Source organism: Stenella coeruleoalba (genome assembly GCF_951394435.1).
Source record: "Stenella coeruleoalba genome assembly, chromosome: 16".
In the NCBI taxonomy this organism is placed as follows: domain Eukaryota; kingdom Metazoa; phylum Chordata; class Mammalia; order Artiodactyla; family Delphinidae; genus Stenella; species Stenella coeruleoalba.
Genome location: NC_137162.1, coordinates 9770772 through 9793754, shown reverse-complemented (window position 1 = coordinate 9793754; position 22983 = coordinate 9770772). Strand labels below are relative to the sequence as shown.

General features: G+C 44.0%; 1 protein-coding gene across 2 annotated transcripts; it reads right to left on the bottom strand.

The window, feature by feature from the left end:
- Positions 1-7106: 7106 nt before the first annotated feature.
- On the bottom strand, positions 7107-22363 carry NSMCE4A (NSE4 homolog A, SMC5-SMC6 complex component). 2 transcript variants are annotated; one of them, XM_079900788.1, is made up of 11 exons: positions 21635-22359; positions 20845-20922; positions 17915-18045; positions 15536-15687; positions 13240-13339; positions 12400-12490; positions 11463-11557; positions 10257-10305; positions 9431-9525; positions 9254-9340; positions 7107-7878 (listed from the first exon to the last, which is right to left on the bottom strand). In XM_079900788.1, the coding sequence occupies exons 1-10, from the start codon at positions 22308-22310 to the stop codon at positions 9266-9268; spliced, it is 1542 nt and encodes a 513-aa protein (XP_079756914.1). In that variant the 5' UTR covers positions 22311-22359; the 3' UTR covers positions 7107-7878; positions 9254-9265. The 2 variants fall into 2 exon arrangements, with proteins under 2 accessions (XP_079756914.1, XP_079756913.1); XM_079900787.1 differs by having other exon boundaries at positions 9254-9525; positions 21635-22363.
- Between the last annotated feature and the right edge of the window lie 620 nt (positions 22364-22983).

Below are 22983 nucleotides of genomic sequence, written 5' to 3'. Positions count from 1 at the left end.
ATGAGAGATGAGAGTTGGGAGAGCAGCTTAGGAGAGCACGTGCTGAGAGGAAGAGAGTGAAGGGCAGAGATGTGCTTTGTGAAACTGGCCATTGATAGGGCGATGGCTGAAACAGAAGACACCAGAGATAAACAGCATGGGCCCCTAAGAGCCGCGGAAGTGGCCACAGGTGCTCCGAGGAGAAGGGGCAGTGGGGGCTGCGGAAGGATCAACCGGCAGTGCAGATCCCACCCTCACACCCGCCTTTGGCGACAGACTCAGAACGGCTGGATCTGAGTGCAGAAGAGCAGTCGGTATTACTGTCCTTACATTTTGAGTAAACGCAGGAGAAGATTCACCTATCTGGGAATGGGTGTAGCACAGGAAAGAAAATTATGTGCTCTGGAGTCACACAGGCACACATCCTGCCTCTGAAACCAACCCATGGGACCTTCAGCAAGTCACTGATCCTCTCTTGACCTCAGTCCACTTTGCTATGAAATGGGGGATAACAAGTACTTACCTCATACGGCTGTTTGGAAGATTAAGTAAAAGAATCCATTTGAGTTCTTAGTGCAATGCCTAGAGTATGGTAAACTCTATAAATGTTGCTGTGGAAATAATATAAGAATTGCTTAGGAAAGAAAAATATGAAAGCAGAAATATGAGTCTTGGAGAAATTAACTTTACCTAAACAGCAAATATAGTTTTGTTTTTTTCTAGTTCCATGTTATAAAATCCCTCCCTTCTGCTGCTAAGTCAGAGCAACAATATTTATGACCCAGATGGCTAAACAGAGAATCTATCTGCTAACTGAGCAGGTTAAGAGATGAGGTCTTGAGGATGCCTACATGTGATTGTGCTCCGTCTTAAGTGATAAATGTCTCTGCTTTATTCTTCTGCATTAAATTAAGAAAAAAAACCCACAACTCTTTCTTGCTGTCAAGTTGTTTTATTATCTATCTAAAATGTAAACCTTTCACAAGAATCATGAAACATGTTATAGTTAGATAGCTATTATTGGAAATTAATGATAGCTTATCAGTTATATTTATCATTAATCACCTTATGCATAACTGAACTTAAAATGGACTTACCAACTCTGGAATCTCAAATTTCTCATCAAAGGTAAGTTCTTTTTTCTACCGTGGTGTGTGGAATTTGAAATAGCAACTCAGCCTCCCCTCTCCAGTGTTCAAATGAATGTACTGAGGACAGCCTCAACCTCAAACACAATTTGGCTCTTTGTTTATGCTTTTATCAGAGAGCCTCCTTCCTTGGTTCAAGGAAAGATAGAAGAAGTTAAACATATTGTGGAGGCCTGCCTATTGAAGCACAGAAATGCCTTTTGCTACATAATGAAAAGTGAGTCTCAAATCAACTCCCATTACCATTCATACCAGAGCACGTTTCCCAAAACCTTTCTCCAAATCCTTGTATAATTTCTCTTTTTGCTCCTCTAGATTGGCCTGGGCCAAAAATACTCAAGACCCTCGGTTTGCAGTAGGTTCCCAGTCCCCATGAGAAAAGAAGATTAAGGTGAGGAAATACATTTACCATGAGCTCTGGAGCCAGTAATAGAATCGTAAGAATTTATCACCAAGTTAAAAAGGGCCCAGGTATTTCAAGGGAGCATGCTTTGCTTGTACTGTTTGGTTCACTGAGCAACAGTGGTGCTGACTGGACAGCACTGAACAAAATAAACACCCGCAGCCTCCTAGGGCTTAGTCTAGTGAGGGATGTGGACATTAAATAGTTACCACAGATTGTGAGAAGTGTCATGAAAAGATGGGATTTTATTTGAATGAGTACGTAGAAGGTCTGAAGAAGTGACACAGGCTAAAACCTAAAAACCATAGTCAGGGGCTTCCCTGGTGGCGCAGTGGTTGAGAGTCCACCTGCCGATGTGGGGGACACGGGTTCGTGCCCCGGTCCGGGAAGATCCCACATGCCGCGGAGCGGCTGGGCCCGTGAGCCATGGCCGCTGAGCCTGCGCGTCCGGAGCCTGTGCTTCGCAGCGGGAGAGCCCGCAACAGTGAGAGGCCCGCGTACCGCAAAAAAAAGAAAGAAAAAGAAAAAAAAAACCCTAGTCAGAGCTGCTATATTATGTGTTTGGGAGTATATAAAGGAAGAACATGTGAAAATACTCAAGCAGGAAAAGTCAGCGTGGCTGCAGCAGAAGGAGCAGTCGGCTTGAGAAGCCTGTTTGGAGACGCAGACAGGAACCAGCTTACGGCTGCCATACTGGAATTGGGGATTTTCTCCCGAAAGCAGTAAGACGCTATCCCAGGTTTCTGTGCAGGAAAGCGATGTGCTCAGATTTATGGAACACAGAGATCGCTCTGGCTGCTGTATGTGTGATCGGTCTGATGGGGCTGGGGACAGAGGGAGAAAAGTGTGGATTCAGGGAAGCTAGTTACAGGCTGCTACCATGGGGCGGGGGGTGCGTTTTGAACTGAGAAGTGACAGGACTGAGAAGGGGGAACGGAAGGAAGCGATCTGGAGGAAGAGTCGAGCAGGGATGCCAAGCAGGCAGGCGAAGCTGAGGCGAGCACAGGGCAGCCTGTGTGCCCGGCTGGCTCGCTCATCCCTGACTCCCACTCCAAACCGGTGCCTGACACACAGCACTTCACTTCCTGAACGATCAGGGCTGTCCTCGTCCAAGGAAGCCTGAGTGTGACTGTGCTCTATCTTAAGCGACAGTTTCTCTGCTGCATCTTCCTACATTACATTTAAAAGGCAACCAGCAAAGCCGGTGGAGGGGGTGGCCATGAGGCAGGAAGAGAATGAGGGGCTATTCAGTTACTCGCGGACATTCAGCTAATGGCTGGAAGAGTGTAGGGGGTCCAAGATAGCCTTAGTCACATGCCCTTGGCTATAGCCTGAAAGCCAGAAGAAAGAAAGGTATTTCAAGGAGGAGAGAGTGGTCACCACTGTAGAATGTTGCTGGGAAGTCAAGTATGACAGGGACAGAAACGAGATGACTCGTGACCTAGATGAGAGCAGTCTCAGACAAGCGATGGGGGTGAAAGCCGAACTGAAGAGGATTGAGGGAAAACGTGAGGCGAGAAAGTGGAGAGGCAACTGCTTCAAGTTACACTGTGAAGGGGAGTAAAAAAGGGGATGTGCAGTAAAGGAAGAGTTTTCCTTTTTTGTTTGAAGATGATATATACTGAAGTGTATTTTTATGCTGATGGAGCGATCCAGTAGGCAGGAAATTTTGAAGCAGGAAAGGGAATCTGATCATGGTAAATTGAAGTTCTTGAAGTTCCGCGAGCACAGGTGGAAGAACTGGCTTTTGATGGGCCAAGGGGCATTGTTTCCACCGTAAAGGCAGGAGGGCAGAGTCCAGGATAGATGCACGGGGTTGTTCCTGCAGTGGGAAGAGGACGGTGTTCCTGAGGGGCTGCTTCTGTTTTTACAAGGATGTCTAAGGCACAGTCTTCAACTAGGAGGGAATGCAGGGGGAGGAGAGGGGAAGAGGCTTGAAGAGGAAGACATGAAACAATTACGAGACCCTAGCTGGGACGTGGTGTAAGAGTGCCCTGCAGGGCTAACAGCCACTTGAGATCTGTGCCATGGACTATATATACAATAAAGGACAACCAGATACGGAAACATGTACACTGAGCCGAACAAGCCAGAGGCCTCAGAGACCACAAGTGTCGACTACACCGTCAAGAAATCTCAAATGAAATCCCTTCCCCCAAAGTATTAACACTGGAGAAGAATGAACACACTGAAAATATCCAGAAAACACACAAAACTAAGACCAAAAAGCACAGGGTGGCCTGGGCAAAGAAACAAAGGGGCATCAAGATCAAATGACTTGAGGGAGAGAACTCACAGAGCAAAGCAATGGTCGACGAGGTGCTCAGAAACTCTCTACGCAAGCTCCCACTTTACTGAAATCTCAAGTGGAGAAAGAGGAAGTAAAAGAATTTGAATGGGTCACAGCCTATCCAACTGTCCAGCCTTACCAGGAAGCACTTATGGAAGTGACTATTCTCATGGAAAAGTCAAAAAAAAGAAGATAAAGTTGCAAACCACTCCGAAGAGAGCTCTTGAGTATACCACCATTTTTGAGAAGTCAACTAGAAAAGCAGAAAGTTTAAATTATTTTCTAGATTGTATTTCTTTTTTAGGCTAGCATACCTTCATAGATGTTGGTGCAGTAAAATCCTATATCCCCTAATGTTGTTTCTAAGTGCATCACACTGAAAAAAAAAAAAAAAAAGTTAAACCACAAGCACAGCATTCCCAAGTGTTTCAGCTATCTCTATAACTAACCTAAAACCTTGTGAATTAAAACCACCACCATTTCATTTTACCTTACAGTTCTGTAGGGATTCAGGCAGAGCTCAGCTGAACAGTTTTTCTGCCCCGTGCAGCACCACTGGAAATGCTTGGGAACATTCAGGTGATGGCTTGGCAGGGATGGCTAGGAGGCTTGAGCCTAGCTGGTCCTTCGCCTTGTCTCCCCTTTCTAGGTAGTTTCAGGGCCACGTGGTAGTTGGACTTATTACATGGCGACTCAGGGCTCTGGGAGGCCTATCAGATGCTCACTTCTGCTGTATTCCACTGATCAAACAAGCCACCCAAGATCAGCCCACATTCAAGGGGAGAGAAACAGACTCTTTCTCTCAAATAAACTTGGGGCTGGGCTTCCCTGGTGGCACAGTGGTTGAGAATCCGCCTGCCAATGCAGGGGACACGGCTTCGATCTCCGGTCCGGGAAGATCCCACATGCCACGGAGCAACTAAGCCCGTGCGCCACAACTACTGAGCCTGCGCTCTAGAGCCCGTGAGCCACAACTACTGAGCCCATGTGCCACGACTACTGAAGCCCGTGCGCCTAGAGCCCATGCTCCGCAACAAGAGAGGCCACAATGAGAAGCCCGTGCACCGCAATGAAGAGTAGCCCCCGTTCTCTGCAACTAGAGAAAGCCCGCGTGCAGCAACGAAGACCCAGCACAGCCAAAAATAAATAAATAAAAATTTAAAACAAAATACTGGGGCTGTGTTTTAGTCTACCACTCCAAGCCTCTGAAAACTCTTTATCACACACCTCTATCCTTCCTTATGCTTTTCATTGTTCTTTTATGTGAACACTGCTCACAAGAACAAATATTGTTATACAAAGAAACCTGCAATTCCACAGCTTCTGAGTTATCTTGACTAAAGAGCCCTGGCTCCCTCTCTATAAATATAGACAGACAGTGTAAAAGCCTGTTACAATTATTATGCAGACAACACATTGTCTTGCATTCTCCAATGTACCTAAAATTTAATGGGATATCATGTGCCTAAGCCCTAGCCCTGCCAGAGATCCAAGACTCCAGGACGTAGCCCCTTAGAGGGCTTACAATCTACTGGGGGAAGAGAACAATAGAAGAAGTAAAACAAAGCTATGTCCAATTCTGTAGTATGAAAAGCTATACTGAGAATATGGACTAGAGAGTAGGGTAGCAGCAATTTATGGGGGACATGGGGGCCTGAGAATGCATTTTGGAAAATACGTCCTCGGGCAGGCAGAGCAGTTAGGAGAAACTCAACGTCAATGCCTACCTCCTGCTGGCCACCGTCGGTGCAAAAATGGGGCACGGACTTATTTCAGTTCCAGTGCGGGAACTCCACTGCAAACAGACAGGGTGAGGAGCACCTAATAACTGAGGTCAGCACAAGGTGCTGTTAGAACACAACGCTCTGCAGGAAAAGAGGCTTTGGGGATGTTACATGCGTTTGGTCTTTAAGAGACAACATACCAGTTGGTTTTTTTTCTTTCTATTCAGACATTTAAAGAAGTTAAAGTGGCCCATAATCTCCCTGTCCAAATAACGTCTGTTGATAATTTTTTAAAATAATGAAAAAGTACATGGTTAGAAAACTCAATTACAGAAAGGTACAGAATGCAAAGAACAGCTTTGCCTCCTTGGTTTGCAGAAGGTAACCACTTTTAAGTTTCTTAATGACGAGAGTTTGAAACAAGTAGAAAGCAGATGAATGAAAAATCAGCTCTAAACACACATGCTCGAAAAATCCAAATGTTAAAACCACATGCTGTGTGATTCCATTTATGTGAAATGTCCAGAATAGGCAAATTTACGAAGACAGAGACAGACACGTTTATAGATGCAGTGCAGGTTAGGGGTCGCTTAGGCTGAGGGGCTGGAGGCTGGATGGAGAGGGGTGAGTGACTGCTACTGGTCCAAGGCTGGGGGGACAAAAATGTTCTAAAACCAGATTGCGGTGACGGCTGCACAAGCCCATGAACAGACTAAAAAACAATGAATTATACACTTAAAATGGGTGAATAGAATAGTATGTAAAGTATATCTCAGTAGAGCTGTTTAACCAAAATGAAAGCAAGGGCTAGAGTTCAGAGGGAAGGAAGTGAGCCTGGAAATGTAGGCAAAAGGCCTGATCCTGCGAGGCTTTGAACATCACTGAAGAGCTCAGGTTTCAAATCTTGAAGGCAGTGGGGAGATGGCTGAGAAACTGACAAGTGGTTTTGAAGATATGGAAGCGATCTGAAGACAGACAGGAAGTGGGGGACACAGAGGCTAGTCTGTGGCAGCAAGGGACCATACGGGCATTAGTGACCACTTAAAAGGTAGAGACTGTGGCAGTAAAAGAAAAATCCTAGGTTTCTCTCTGAGAAAATACGGTAGTAAAAGTACCCATACGGCAATTACAGGGAAAACAAATTTGGGGGCTGTTTTATACGTACATCTAAAACAGCCCCCACACATGCTGTCCAATGAGCCATTGGTTACGTGCATCTGTAGCTTTGCAGAGTTTAGTCAGATAAATTTTCGGGAATGTCCAGGATACAGATATAAATCATGAGAGTAAGGTGGTAGAAGGGGAACCAGGGAAAGCATCAGACATAAGGATGTAGAGTTTTCAAAAAGTAAATTTTCAAGTGTTAAATGCACAGCATTTATCCATCGGATTTAACAATTTGGAAAGGGAATCACCAATAAAGAGCCTTGGTAGGATGGTGGGAAAGGAGGTGCTACACAGCATGGTGTGAGGACTGACAGGAGGCAGCAAGTGATTGTTATTTTAAAAGGAGACAGGACAGTAACTTGAGAAGGGTCACAGTAATTTTTTTAAGATGAGAGGTGAGCGCAGTTGAAGGGAAAGTGCTAGATACAGCGAAGGAATGACTGACGGCAGAGATCCCAGGATGCAGAGATCCAGAGCCTCCACAGAAGAGACACCTCTACCTCTGACACCAGAGGGAAAGAGTGAGAAAGGATGGATATAGAAGTGTGGGAATGGGAAAAGGAAGCAACTAGGACGCAGAGAACATCAAGGACAGACTTGAAGGCCCTGCACCCACGGGAGCAGCATCTCTCCACCCTGTCGTTCGGGTTTTCTCTGCGCAGTCAGCAGCCCTCAAGTTCAAAGCGAGGACTGCTGGTAAGATGGATCCAAAGCGGTCTGGCGTGGCTTGAAAGAGGACTGAGTCGTTTCTTGTGTGTAAATCACAGGCTGAATCCTATCACATTGCTGACATTTGACTGTATTTTACTTAAAAAACCCAACAATTTCATATGGTGCCACGTAATATTTGTTGACTTGACTAGCTAACTTTACAGCTAAAAAGATGCACGAAGAACCATAATGATCCTTAGGCCATTAACAACCTAACTAAAACCTCTAATGGGACAGGACTGGAGAAAGGAGAAACTCTTCCCAAGGACAGAAAATAAAGAATAACTACAATTATTTGTGAATATGGCAGTGAACCTCCTTTAATCAAAGACGACCCATTAACTATCAAAAGCTACACTTTACTAAAAACAATCTGTCTTTAAAAATGTTTAATCATACAGTATGTACAATACAATACGCTGCTTTCCTTTTTGGACTTCGCTATCCACTTGAGTCCTAAAAAAAGGGGGAAAATAGCTGGTTAACAGTTTATAAATGATAAAAGTTCATTCAAGATGCATACAAGAAATCTAACAACCAGCCCCTCCTCAGTGAGGAGGGCCCAAGTAAACACACATTATATATCTTACATGAATTCTCCCCTTTCCTTCAATTATCTTGGAACAAAAGAAGCTCAATTAATTGAAGCACATGTTAAGAGTTTACATGAATTGTCGCAAGATGTTTGGACCCAGATAACGCTTACAGTATAAATTCCTGGCTACTCTGTATGCTGTGATTTTACTCTGTCCATCATGGACAGTATCAGAAAACACTGGTCACCATCATTTTACTTGGATTGTAGCAGAGAATTTAACGTATTGATGGATGCAATGAAAAGATAAATATTTTGTTAAATTTTTAAATGCTCAAATAATCCCCAGTATATTGTGGGGATGAGTATCTTAGGGTAGGTAAACAGTTACTGAACTTTTTTCCTCAAAGTCAGTAGCTCTCTTCAATATCTAATAATAAATGTTATTGTCTTTGAAATTGAATTCCAAAATCTCGTTGGAATATAATAAAGAGCATACATAATCAAGCTGAGGGCTTAAGTGAAAGATGCTGTTTCATGTATAGTTTCAGTAGACGTTTGATTTCTTTTAAAAAGAAAGCTATTTTTCCTTAAAAAAAAAAGTTTACATTAAGTACTAAAAAGCTGATTTTAATTCTCCAAATCATAGAAAATTTGAGCTACAAAAAAAAGTCTTAGCAATTATCTAATTCAGAATCCCCCCATTTTATAGATAGATTTATAGAGAAGGAAAAAACAAAGCTGGATTGACCTGCCCAACATTTTAAAGGGGCAGAGCCAACAGAATCCAGTCTTCTGATTCCCATCCACAGCTGTGTGCAGTACAGATCATTACTAAGATTTCCTCCCAGCAATGTTCTCCATAAAGATGAAGAATTACTTCAAAAGCATAACTCAAATTTCAGAAATGCCCATTACCAACATCATTCCAAGGTAATTCCGTCTTAATCCTCCTTTTCTACTTCGTACCTATAAAGTAAGCGAACCTAATGGGACAATGAACAAAACTGATGGGAGGATTCAATATTCCACTTATCTACTTTATCCATTTGTTTGGGCGTAAAAAAAGCCAAACCAAGAACAACCCCTGCTCTGTCTCTTTCAACGGCAAGTCTTAACACCACCAAAGTAATCAATCCAAAGAAGGGAACTTGCAACCTCTAGGTCCTGTTCTGCATTTTTCAGCAGTTACACACAGTTCTAAAAATGGGGCACTAGAGGGAAGCAAAATCCAAATTTCACCAGAATGTGAAAAAAAACTAATAAATACGTGCAGCTTCCCATAGGAAATGTTACCTTCAGCTGGTGTCAAGCACTTAGCCTCTGCCGGCTTTGACTTGAAGTAATCATAGGCTCTGAGATCTCAAAGGTCTTCACAATCTCCTGGCAGAGAACAAAGAACATTTGGGCACTGGGTTTACAGCAAAGGAATTCTTGAAGACGAACTGCCCAAGGCAACATGCAGAGCATTACCTCCCAGTCACGGTAACTCAAAGCTATAATTCCCTGATTCCTAATTTGAGTGTTTTGGTCAATTCCTCCACTTTCTTCGTTAATATTAACAGGCTCTGTTTGAAAGACAAAGTTTTCAAAAGTTATCAAGTCAGAAGAGGTAATCTGAACAGAAACCAATGAATAATAGGAATGAAACCTGTATCGACAAGATACTTAGAATATTACATATTTATTAGGATTTCATGCATTACTGTGCTGTGTTATTACAATAGCAAGTAGTTCCGTTTGCTTCCATTCAGAAAAAAATGTGGTAGAATAACACATTCCAATCATTTGAAAAACTCTGCATATCTATGAACCAACCACAGAGCTAAGGCCTAGTGGGTCCAACATGAAATTAAGAACTTTTAAAGGAAGACATAAGTGCAATGAAAGAACTTCATTCTCTACAGGAGACCTTAGAAGGCAAAGAGTAATGGACAGTGTGAATCATTCAACGAAGAATTAAAGATTCGAGCTGCTGGCATTAGGGTTAAAATAGAAAGAAGGAAACTACAAAAATAACTGCAATTACAAGCTTTCTAAATTAAAATTTAAGGGAAATTGTATAATTTCTTGTTTGTCTTCACAGCAATAGATGTTCAATCAATGACACAGATGAATCCATAGGTTTTAAACTATGATTCAGTTTTCAACATTTTCAGTTAGTTGAAGAAGACACAGCATTGTAAAGTTTGTTACCTAAAATAAAAACTAGTCTACATTTAATAAAATACATTTCACAAACTCTAGTAACAAGTACACTTTCTCTAAAACTAATTTTTCTGAACATAGAATCATTTACCTATTATTGGCAGTCGGTCTTGGTCAAGTCTTATTCTTGCAAACCCATCCTAAAACACAAATGTGATTTTAGGAGAAGACTAAAATTTAGATTCAAAACCTATAACCATTGGATGAAAAAATTACTCAATTAGAAAATTCTAAACCTTAGACAATCAAAGTGTACCGTAACAATGAGGAGTTTATATGGACAAGCCTCCTCTAACGTCTTTCTCGACACGGGGTATCCCTCAGGTTCTAATCAGCTCTTTTACAACCGCATCCTGAGGAGCTCTTAAATAAAACTGTAACCATCTTGACTCTTTGACTGATTCATACTTTTTGAATATTCCACTTTTTATTTTTATTATTATTTTTTGTCTGTGCCACTTGGCTTGTGGGATCTTAGTTCCCCCACCAGGGACTGAACCCGGGCCCCTCAGCAGTGAGAGTGTGGAGTCCTAACCACTGGATAGCCAGGGAACTCCTGAATATCCACATTTTATAATGCATAATTCTACCATTTACCATTGACAAAATATGCCTTTGTTATCATTTCTGGAAAAATACTTTGGTCAATACAAGATTTTTGCGTAAGATGAAAATCAAACTCATCTTACAAGTGCAGGAATGCAACCTGACAGAAGACTAAAGACAGCCTAGAGCAAATTCTCAAAGTACATTTCTGAGTACTTTTATTTTTTTCCTAAACCATCTATTTTGAAATTACTTCAAACTTAAGAGTTACAAGACTACTGTAAAGACCTCCCAGATATCCTTTACCCAGAGTCACCAATTGTTTGACTTTTGCCATATTTACATTATTGCTTTCTCTCTATATATATTAATTTTTATGAGTGATGGACAATCTGTTCCTTTTCCCTAAGACTTCAGTGTATGTTTCTTGAAAACAAGAATATTCTCGTACATAACATGACAACTACCAAGTTTGGGAAATTTAACATTTACATCATACAGTTATCTAATCTATAAGTTCCGTATTCAAATTTTGCCAATTCTTTCTCTAAAAAATTTCTATAATGTAAAAGCAAGCATGTAAGTTTTTAGCTAGTTCCTTCTGCCTATGACTTGTCAATGTTTTGCTACAATGGGTCTAAAACACTTATTGGTTAGTACAAATTGCTTTGCCAGCTCCCATCTATACCTGTTATTATTTACCCTTTTAAAAGCATATAAAAACAATTAGAGAAATAATTTTAAATCTTACCCTTATAATAAAAGAAACATGAAAGATGTTTTCCACTGTTCGGGCAAAAGAATGTGGATCAACCACAAAGTCAAAGAAGGACATCGGAGTATCAGCTACAGACAAAAGAGGAAAAAATGCTTCAGTACAGGAAAAGTTGTTTTTGCTTATCAATTAAGACCAATACTCTCTAGTGTCAGCCAGAGGAAGGAAATGGGCATTCATCCTGTTGTGGGATGGAAATCAATACAACCCTGCTGGAGGGCAATCTTGTGTACCTGTTAAAAATCTGTAAGCTGTCCTACAGAAATATTAGCACATGTGCGCAAAGTTATGTGCCAAGATTTTTCACTCCAGCAGTTTACACAAGAGTAAAATGTTATAAAGAACTTGCCCACTAATAGAGGGTTTGTTAAATATATTTACGATACAGCCACCCAGTGGGAATCACTGAAAAGAATAAGCGGGATCTTATGTATTGATATGGGAAAATGTCCACATGGAGAAGTCATATTGCAGAATAATGTGTATATTATGATTAGCTTTGAAAAAAGCAAAAAACCGACAAAAAAAATCCCTACTTAGTTGCATATTTATTATGACATAAACATAAGAAAATCTGAAAATATACACATCACATTTTATGAGTGGCAACCTCTAGGGAGTGAGGACAGGTAGAATAGGTACTTGACTTTTTACTTTTCTCACTTCTATGGCATGTATTATTTTGTAACAAAAAATATCCCACCTTCTAAAGATAAAAATGAGAATTTACTACACCAATGTTCTCATGGAATTTCTAGAGAGGAGAAGCCTCATTAAAGACGTACGTCAAGAAAGAATCAAAATGATTCAAACATTACATATATGCCTTTTGAATAAAAATAACTTCTCACTGAAAGTGACACAGGCCTGATAAATACAAGTTGCTCCCTTTTGAGCTTGGTATCATACTTACGATCTTTTTGAAAATATGTTTGCAACAATCCCAAGATTCTTTCTACTTCTTTTTCTGTTGCTTCTTGATGAGATTCTTCCATTCTTTTTAACTGAAAATATAAAGTCGTTATCAAGCAGACTGACCTATTTGTCTGCCTGTTAACCTTTTCTGCTCTCTTACATGGCCAAACTCCTCTAAATATCTTTTATCTGGGATTGCTAGCAGTTTTTATCCCCATCTTACAACTAATAGTTAAAAAAGATTTTTCTGGTTTTAGTAACATTTTCATATTAATTTTCTAATAGAAGAGTAGCATTACCAAATCAACCATTTTCAGGTTGAACATAAAATAGCAAAATACAAAGGGGACACTTTAGAACAGTGGTTCTCAACCGGGAGTGACTGTGCACCACCCCTCCCCCACCCCACTGATGGGCCATTTGCTAACATTTGGTTGTCATACTTGGGGTGGGGCAGGGGGAGTGAGAGGATGCTATTAACATCTAGTGGGAAGAGGCCAAGGATGCTGCTAAACATCCTGTAATGCACAGGACAGCCTCTCACAACCAAGAATTATCCAGCCCAAATGCTGACAGCGCTGAGGTTAAGAAACCCTGGTTTGGGAGAACGAATCCAAACTATAAAAATGAGTTAAAACTAAGACAAGGGGTCAATCCGATAAGATGTTTAAAGGCTTAAACATGTCAAAAATGATTCAAACATTAAATGATTACTTTTAAGTGACAGAACCTGACTCCAGACCCTAAAGCTTAGAAAAGATGGCCAAAGTACATGTATATCGTATTAATGGCTATTTGAAATTAGGTGCATTAAAAAGCAACATGTGAAGAAACAAACCTCGTCAGGCATTGCCTGCTGCTCTTCTATCATCCGAACTTTTCTGGAACGCTCGGTTCGTGGCTTTGGAACAGGGCACTCTCCTTGTATTGAACCCAACCTAATGAAAAATATGCTCTCATGTCTTTTTTTGGGGGGTTTTTTGTTTTTGTTTTTTGCGGTACACTGGCCTCTCACTGCTGTGGCCTCTCCCGTTGCGGAGCACAGGCTCTGGACGCACAGGCTCAGCGGCCATGGCTCACGGGCCCAGCCGCGCCGCGGCATGTGGGATCTTCCCGGACCGGGGCACGAACCCATGTCCCCTGCATCGGCAGGCGGACTCTCAACCACCACACCACCAGGGAAGCCCTTTTGTTTCTTTTTAAAACAAACTAATTTCACTAACTGAAAGCAGTTCCCATGGCATAGTCAAATTCGCAACCAGGCATCAGTGATGTATGAGTGACATCAGACCAAGACTCTTGTGTCAGGTTTGTAACACCCTTTCTGCTCCCTCTGTGTGTCTAAAAGAATTCTTAGGAGCTCGCCTCAATCCCAGATACCTCCTCAACACGTTCGTATTTTACTCTGAACAGTAAGCCGGTGAATATGCCTGTGGTCCTCCCAGCTAGCCTGTTGTCTGTTTCACAAAGCCAACTTCAGAGATCAGGGGAAAGGAACGAACAGCTCCACTGGGGTTAAAATTTAAAAGCCTTTTGGTCTGGGGGTGCCAGGGCAGAGGCCCACAGCCTGGGAATCCAGAACACACCTGTCTTAGGAGATAACAGGTCAGGCAGAGGCCAAGGGATTCCTTTCCCATTTGGATTCCCTCCACCTTCCAAAAAAGCCCTACAGAGGTACCATGCAGAAACCAAGGCCCAGAGAATTTAGACCCATGTGGTCCCTACACTTGAGGAAATCAAAGTATACAGTAGAGATGGACAGATAAATATTCACGCACAAAGATCCATTTCCACATAATATGGTAGATCCTGTGGTGCTGTAGTGAAGTGTTACTCAAGTGCTATGAGAGCATTGGACAGAGAGATCTACCCAGACACGGGAGGGGTCTGGTTGGGAAAACTGATCCTACACTGATACCTCTGTCTAGAGAAGTCACTGGAGGCTTCCAAGCTGGTGCCTGTGGGAGAAGTAAACCTTACCAGATGGAAAAAAAAAGGGGAAAGGACACTGCAGGCCAAGGGAACAAACAGCAAGTGCAAGGCTGCAAAGCCATACATAAATCATTGGGGCTGCAAGTTGAGCTACATCATGAGATAAAGGTTAAGTCACACAACAAAAGGCTATCTTTAGATCCTAGGATTTATGACACAGCCTAGAACTCAGCAACAAAAAAGACTTGGACTTTTCCTATAGTAAGGAAGCTTGACCTTTTTGCTGTACTATACAGCGGTTCTGGGCACTTGAGTTAAGGGAAGTCTTGTTAAAAACAGATGCCGGGCCCCACGCCCCAGACGGACCACATCTGCATCTCCAAAGCCTTCTAACAGACACTACCAATCTCAGAAGGTTTAGAAGGGTAATCAGAAGAGACAGATGCCCTGGAGCTATCCACTTAAGGAAGAACCCACCTGGGTGCTTACCCCAGAGCAGTTATCTACTATGTATTTAAAGGCTGTCTCACAGAAGAACCAGCAAGAGCTGTTCTTAGCTTCTCCATAGGACTGAGCTGGGAAATTAAGACAGAAGCCAATTCCATCTGAGTATAAAGAAAAGCTTTTCAAGATTAGAGTTGTATCCAAAAACTGAACTAGGCAGTTTATATGATAGTGACTCAAGCAGTCTTCAGACATAAGTCAGAGATCATCTAACAGGAAACTATATATAATAAATGGCACTTTACATATACTGGTAGAATTTTAAGACATCTTTCATAGGAGGTATCATCCTCCTACCTGATAAGGACTTTAAAGATGATAAAACAAAGCCAGACATTATGCCACAGACCCAAAGTCTGCCACGCCAGAAAGCAGAGGAGCAACTAAGACCCGGCACAGCCAAATAAGTAAGTAAATAAATAAATATAAAAAAGAAAATAAAAGAGAGAAAGCTAAGGAGCCAGCAGGGCGCCCTGGTAAGGAGGTACCAGCCCACGGCCTTTCCTCCTTAAATTAAGCAGGATGAGGGTCCATCCACATCAAGATTTTATGGGCTTTTAAATCAAAGTTTAGAAAGTCTCCAAACAACGTCATCATGATCGTCACCTCCACAATACCAAAGAATTTTTGCCCCTACAATAAAAAACAATTTAAGGTTTACAAATGGCTGGTGTGTCGGATTTTTAAAATAATCTTACAGAAAGTGGAATGTATGGGTTTTATTAAAGGTGTTTTCTGCTGTTCTGCCTGATATTTTCCAGGAGTCATAGACTATGAATTCAAAATCAGAACTATCTTCATCACGGATGAGTTCTTCAGCTTCTAGCGGATTTACACCCATATGTGTCAGCTACAAAAACGAAGGGAAACAAAAACCCCAGTTAAGCCACAAGCAATCATTCACCGTACCCAGTCGTCTCTATCACTAAACAACAGGCCAGAGGCAAAGTCTGTTTTTGCTGTCCTAACACGTTGGCTAAATTTCTTATTATAAATTCCTATTTTCAAAGGTACCTTCTTTGTGGCAGAAAATATTCCTCAATGTACTCAGAACCTTTTGGTAAGAAAGCGAGATGATCCAGACCAATGGTTCTCACCAGAGTGATTCTGTACCCCCCGTGCCCCCGCAGGGGTCTTTTGGCTTCATGTCTGGAGACATTTTTGGCTGTCACAACTGGGTTGGGGGGAGGCGGAGAGCGCAGCGTTACTGGCAGCTGGTGGGCAGAAGCCAGGATGCTCTCAGTATCCTACAACAGGCCCCCACAACAAAGACTCAGCCAGCCCAAAATGTCCTTCGTGCCCAGCCTGAGAAACCTTGCTCTGGCCCCCTGCAGGCTGAGGGGCGGACGGACCAGAACTAAGCCCACCGGGAATTTCCGATCACCCGTAGTTCACTTTTAAAGTATTAGCAAAGCTGAATTAGCATAAAAATATGACATGACATCCCCAAGCAAAAGGTCTGAGACAGAACAGGGAAGTTTAGCTGGCTTTGGATTTTCGTTTTTCAGCCAACCTCCTGGAGACCTCTATTCAGCTCGTATCTCAGCATTTCCAGAGAGCAGGGGCCTAGCGTCAGGGAGAGAATCGTTCATCTTAAAACTGCCTTCCTGGGAAGAGTTGGCGGAAGTCTAATAATTCTGCTACCTGAAGCTATCTTACAGAAAGTGTATTACATGAAATTTGCTTTTATGAAAGTACACTTTTATTACACTATAAAATTATGAAATGCCTAGAGGTTATCAAATTAAAATGGTAGTATCATATATAAACAGTAATCAAAAACCCTCAGAGAGCTTCACCCGTTAAAGGCAGTTAAACTTTAAAGAAAAGAGAGGCTGCCAGAACCCGATCAGAGAGGCGTGGTCAGCTCCACCCCATCCTCCTGCCGCCCTGTCCCACCGCCGCACGCTTGGAGGGACACATTTCAATTTCTGTCTGGTCCAATCTACCAATCTTTTCTTTATAGTCTTTTTATTTAGTGTCATACTTGAAAAGATCTTCCCTTCCCAGAGACTAGACAGCTATTAATTTCAGGTTTTATATGGACTGCTTTAAGACTTCTGGAATTTATTTTGATATGTTATTTAAAGTACAAAGCTCACCCTGATAAATAAAAGTAATTTTTAAAAAGATTACCCAATACATAGTTAACTTTATTTATTGAGCTATACATTAGCGTGCATTTTCCAAAATGCATGATACGTCAAAATTTAAAAGTTGTTGAAAAAGAAAATGTTAAGGTTTAAAATTTAAGTAGAGTAAATTTAAATTTTAAAAAAATCTAAGGTTTTAGAAACAACGAAAACCTCGTCTGCCTCATACCTTTACAAAATACTTTATCTGGTCAGGTCTCATGGTACTAAATCATTTTAATAACCTTTTAACACACATTTGGTCAGAAAATCAATGTCCTAGCAGAAATGCTAGGATACAGGTTGGCTCAAAGTAGAACCAAGGAAAAAAAGACAACAGAGTAAGGTACAAAGTTAGTCTCCTTGTGCTTTTTTTTGGTAAATCCATCCAGGAAAAGTTTCCAAATTTCAGGTAACAGCCATTCAAACGTATTAAGAGGCAAAGACAGGTGAACAAAACAACAACAACAAAAAAAACCAAAAGCAGAACCCCGATCATATTCGGATGGTTCTGAAATATTCTCAAAGACAAATCAAAACATGGCCCCTCCACCAGACCTGTCATCTCCAGCTGAACTCTGCCACCTGCAGTGTGGGCTTTTGCCCAGCCTGGGACAAACGTCCTAGGTCACTGAGAATAAGCTGGAACACTTATGAAATGACAGCTGAGTGAGGAAAAACATGGCCATTTGAAATAAACATAGCGCCCAGAGTCTTAGAAGGCTAGGAGATTTTCAAACTGCTCTGAGCTGCCAACCTAGATTCCACCACAGAGCTCGACTGTCATCTGTTTAATTTGGTAAGATCTCTTTGGAGGAATCTGAGGCCCAAAAAAGGAAAAATGAAGTGAAAACCATTTGCATATGGATATAAGCAAAGTAGATAATTATACAATATGTGACAGATGAAGCATTTTTTATTAAGATTCTGTAGCTTTGAACTTACTAGGGTTTCGACATATCTTAACATATCAAACGAGTTCAGATCAGAACGCAGCTGCTTTGCCTTCTCTTTGCCCAAATCTGAAGCCAAAACAAGAAAGTGGGCGTCTAGGACTGCTTCTCTTGCTCGGGACACTATTCAAAAAAGAAGGAAAACACACACATTACAACATACACATTATCCACAGGTATTTTCCCAAAACGTCCAACTACACTTACTCCGCATTTCCCACAGGACCAAAAAAATCTCAAACATCATTCATGTCCGTCTAAAAACTGGTTCCCCTGCCCAGCTCACCAAAACCTGAAATCAAAGCCAACCAGTCTTCCTAAAAGCCAGCTCCCTCTGCACTTTTCCTACTCCCGGGAACTGAACCGCAATCTCGTAACAACCCCAGCTTAACAAAACCTCCATCATCTCCAACACCGGCTTTTCCCTTTGACTCCAGCAATCCATCCCAGCCACTGTTAACACCGCGCTGATGATGTAAGTCAAACTGAATGCCTGCTATGTGTAAGGCACCGTGCTGGGCGTGGTGGTTTGCCAACCAGCAACAGGTAAGTGGTCAAGGAGCCTCAGGTGAAATTAGGTGCGGGGCCGGCAGCGGAAGATGCAGCCTCTACCTGGCAGCACGAGCACCACCAAATGAACAGTCTACAGGCAGCAGGGCCGTGACCGCTGAGGATGGACGATCCCAAGACGTTTGACAGAGGGCATGGGATTTAAGATAAGCTATAGGCAGAAAAAGATTTAAATAGGACAGAAGAAGGGAATGGGGCAGGGAAACCGAGGAGGAAGTTTGGGGAGGTGAGGGAAGGGTCCACTGGGGGAAACAGCAGGGCTGAGAGGAATGGGTTTAATCAGACTCCGAAGGGAACAGGCAGTGTGTAAAAAGCGCTCCAGGAACACCGGCAAAGGCAAATGGAAAAGACACCCAAGAAGAGACAAATACACAAATACCTTTGCTTGGCTCACTCCCCAAGGCCATTTCGTTTGAATTACTATTTCCCGAACATTCCTCAGGCTGGTGAACTTACTGACTCCAGGCTTTGTATTTATACATCATTTTCATTTTTTTTTTAACATTATCACAATTTTTTAAAATATTTATTTATTTATTGGCTGCATTGGGTCTTCGCTGCTGAGCGCGGGCTTTCTCTAGTTGTGGCGACCAGGGGCTACTCTTCGTTGTGGTGTGCGGGCTTCTCATTGCGGTGGCTTCTCTTGTTGCAGAGCGCGGGCTCTAGGTGCACAGGCTTCAGTAGTTGTGGAACAGGGGCTCAGTAGTTGTGGCTCGCGGGCTTTAGAACGCAGGCTCAGTAGTTGTGGCGCACGGGCTTAGTTGCTCCGCAGCATGTGGGACCTTCCCGGACCAGGGCTCGAACCCATGTCGCCTGCATTGGCAGGCGGATTTTTAACCACTTTGCCACCAGCGAAGTCCCTTTCCTCAGTTTTAATTTAGGAGAATTACTGCGAAAGTGACAATGAGTGAGAGAACGAGGCAGAGGCAGAAGCTAGAGGGGCGGGTTCCTGGGCTGCTCTAGATCCCCCAGCACATCACTGTCACAGCGCACACTGAGGAAAGTGCAGATCTCTCACGGATGGATCCAAGCCTCTAAAGAGTTAAAACTGAGAACATCAGATCCACGTCTACGGGGGATGCAGAGTTCTGTGCTGGCTGACCACCTCCCAAGTCAGTTGTAAATAATTTTGCCTTAAAGAGGTGACCCAGCCAGCACTGTGGAAATGGCTGAGGGGGAAACGATCTGTTGATCGACAACTCTTAAGCTGGGTGAATAATAATAATAAGGGGGTGAAGGGGTCAAGAGTAACCTTGAGGAGCCAGCCTGGGGGGGTCTAGGCTTGGGAGAGAAGAAAAGCCTAGAGGGTGGAGGAGGGATTTCACAGGGTGAAAAGGAAAGGCTGGCTTCCGGAAGGTTTGCGGAAATTAGGTGAACTGGTAGACCAAGATGGGGGATGGTAAGGAGGCGGCAGTCACAGCAAGAGAGACACAGATTTGAAATTGTACAGATAGAAAATGTGCAAGTGGGTGACATTTAAACATCAGCCACACTAGCGAATGACCAGAAATAAACATTCTGGTCTTCAAAGAACATGAGGAATCGTGGTGTCCGGGCAGCGGCCGGCTCTGCCGGCTTCTTCACCCGCGTCTGCCTGCACCCTCCCTTTCCGCTCCCAATGGACTTAGGAGGGAAAAGTGGTCTGGGGACTCATCCTAGGGCTCTGTGACCCAGTGCCCACATCAGGGGCCTCTCTGACCTGTCCTCTGTCTTCAGACAGACTGCTCTTACCACTAACACTGCTGCTGCTTTTCATTCAAACCAAGATTATTTGTTAGCGCCTCCTCCTTCTGCAACACAGGTCTAGAGTTCAAGTGCTGAGATTTCTCTCTCTCTTTCTCACACCCCTCCCCCCATCAGAGACCAACAGGGCCACCTGTAGACATGGCTACCCCTACTGGGTTACAGGTGGACCAAGAGGAAGGAGCTGAGGGAGGGGAGGTCGGGAGGACAGGGAAAGAAACAGGACGTCAAGGTCCAGCTCAGTCCTTTCTTTTTAATTCATCCATTCAACCAATGCATTCTGGGGATACAGCAGTCAATACAGTAGAAAGATAATACACAGAAAGTTCTCAAATTTGAACAAGCAACAGAACCACCTGGGGGGCTTTGTCAGACACAGCCCCCTACCTCCCCAAATTTCATGTAAAGTCCTTACTATATGCTTAGGGAATGGTAAGTGCACAATAAAAGTAGAAGTAGTGCTACAGTGAAAAAGATTCCAAAACTAGTTACGCACTATTATAAATGTGGGAGTTGTCTGATGTCGATAATTCGCTTATGTAAAACTAATGAAAATTATCCTAAAACATATGATAACACAAAGCTTCCATACATAAAATAATGAATTACCTCCATTAAACAGGGTGTTGGCCTCTTCAAGGACCTCTGTTAACTTGTCGCTGGCATTCAATATATCCTCCCGGTTTTCTATTTAAAAAAATACAAGCTTTGGGAAGCGTGCTCATCATTCGCTGACAAATGGCTGACAAAGTGACCAGCTGCAGCAACACAGCCAAGCCCCGCCCCCTGCTCCCCGGGGGAATTACTTCCAACAGCTTTATCTCTTTAACCAAAACGGCCAGGCGAGAGAAGGACTGTACCCCTTTAGCAGAATGAACTTTAAAAGGGGACCCACTTGGCTCCCCCTAAACTTCACCCAAAGGCTCCACTCCTTCTGCAGCCTCTGAGGAGCGCTGCTAACAGTGGTTCTCAAACTCTGCAAGCCACAGGATCCCCTGGGCCACCTAGAGTTTCAGACTGGATAGGTCTGGAGTGCGGTCCGGGAATTTGAATTTCTGACAGTTCACGGGCGACGCTGCCGCGGGCGGGCGAGCGCTCGCTGGGAACCACTGGATGCAAGAGAAGGAGCCCAGGCTCCGCGTGCCGTCTCTCCCCCTTCTCGACCACCTGGGCTCGCACGAGCGCCCGCCCGCGCCTGGCCTCCGGCGGTGCCGTCCTGCTCCTCTGGGACCTGCGCGCCCCGGCCAAGGTCGTGCAGCGATATCCGCACGACGGATATGCGAGCGCCTCGCAAGCCAATCGAGGCGCGGCCAGGCGGCGCAGGGCTGGCCCCGGCCGCCGCCCGCGCCGCCCAGCGCCCGCGCCGCCCCGCGCCCGCGCCCGCGCCGCCCCGCCTTACGTTGGACCGAGTTGATGAGCGCCCGGTACTGATGGCGGATCTGGCGGCACAGGCCATGGTCGGTCTCCGCCTCCAAGCTCGCCGGGTCCATCATCTCGTCCCCGGAATCCGACGGCTCCGTCTCCTCCAAGCTCGGGCGCTCCGGGGCCTCCCTGCGCTCGGGCGCGGCGCCGCGGCGGGACACAGGCGACAGCGGGGAGCGCGATCGGGAGCGGGAGCAGGTGCGATCCCGGCGCGGGTCGCGGCCCCGGCCCCGGCCCTCGGACCGGCGGCCGCTGCCGTCCCCAGACATCGCGCCAAGCCGCCCTGCAACTTCGCAACGGCGGAAGTTCGCGCCAGAAACTGAAACCCCTGCTCTGCGCGAGCGCTTGCTCCCTGCGGAACGCGGCTCCCGGGCCGGCGCGAGAGCACAGCGACGCCTGTGGCTGGAGGCCGACGGCGGGGACGAGATCGGGGGCGCAGTGGTTAGAGCGCCGCCGGGCCGGCATCGGGCGCAACGCAGGCCGCTGACCTTTCGCGCCCCTGATGTTTGATACACTGAGATCCCACTTACTCCACACTGGAATGTGCTTAGGATCTTGGTTGTCTGGTCCCGCGTGCCGGCCCCAACAGACTGGGAAAGGGTCTCTTTGGCTCTCCAGGACACAGCCACAGCCTTGAAACAAATACTTAGCATTCTTCCAGGTGAAAATTCATTCCAAGCGCCAGACAGAAATACCTGGGACATTTATTTCCAGGTCATGGGCACGCAGCCCATGTTTGTTGATCGAGGCTCCTGCAGTTAAGCAGGATGAGCGGTGGACCTGGAGATAAGAGAGGCGATTCTGCCACTATCTGTGAACTTAGTTCCTTGAGCCATCCTTGGGGGGACCAGATGGGGTTTATAAACAGCTGGCAATCCCACTCTTTTTGAGGACAGAAGAACTAATGAGCAAACAAAAAGTTCACAAGTTTTTTTGGTTTTCTCATAGTAAACTCTGTTAACCATCGCTTTTAAATATCTACACCTTGACAGTTTATGTTCATAATCGGTCCTCAAACTAAAAGATTCTAAAATACCTTCAAATGGGTCTAAGAACGATGAAATTATATTCCTATAGTTTTAAAGATAAATGGATGAATTTCATTGCATGTATTTTGGAATTTCATTCCATGTATTGCAATTCTCAAGTGTTCTCTTCGGTGTTGAGAACACACTTTCTCAAAGGAACAACATTATAAGTTGAGTTACTACATGAGCCTACAAAAATACCATTTTGTGAATCAGGTATAGTCAGCTTGAGTAAGCACTATTCATTGCTGCCCAACACATATGTCTCACCTCACACCTGCTTCACCTGGATTTCAGG

Bases quoted from the DNA above. Each gene is read 5' to 3' on its own strand.
- NSMCE4A (XM_079900787.1), bottom strand. From the start codon at position 22,361: ATGTCCCAGGTATTTCTGTCTGGCGCTTGGAATGAATTTTCACCTGGA. The intron at 15,688-17,914 runs GTAAGTTCAAAG...TCGTTTTTGTAG, and splicing joins TAAGATATGTCGAAACCCTA to CTGACACATATGGGTGTAAA. The intron at 10,306-11,462 runs GTAAGATTTAAA...TTTGTGTTTTAG, and splicing joins ATGTTTCTTTTATTATAAGG to GATGGGTTTGCAAGAATAAG.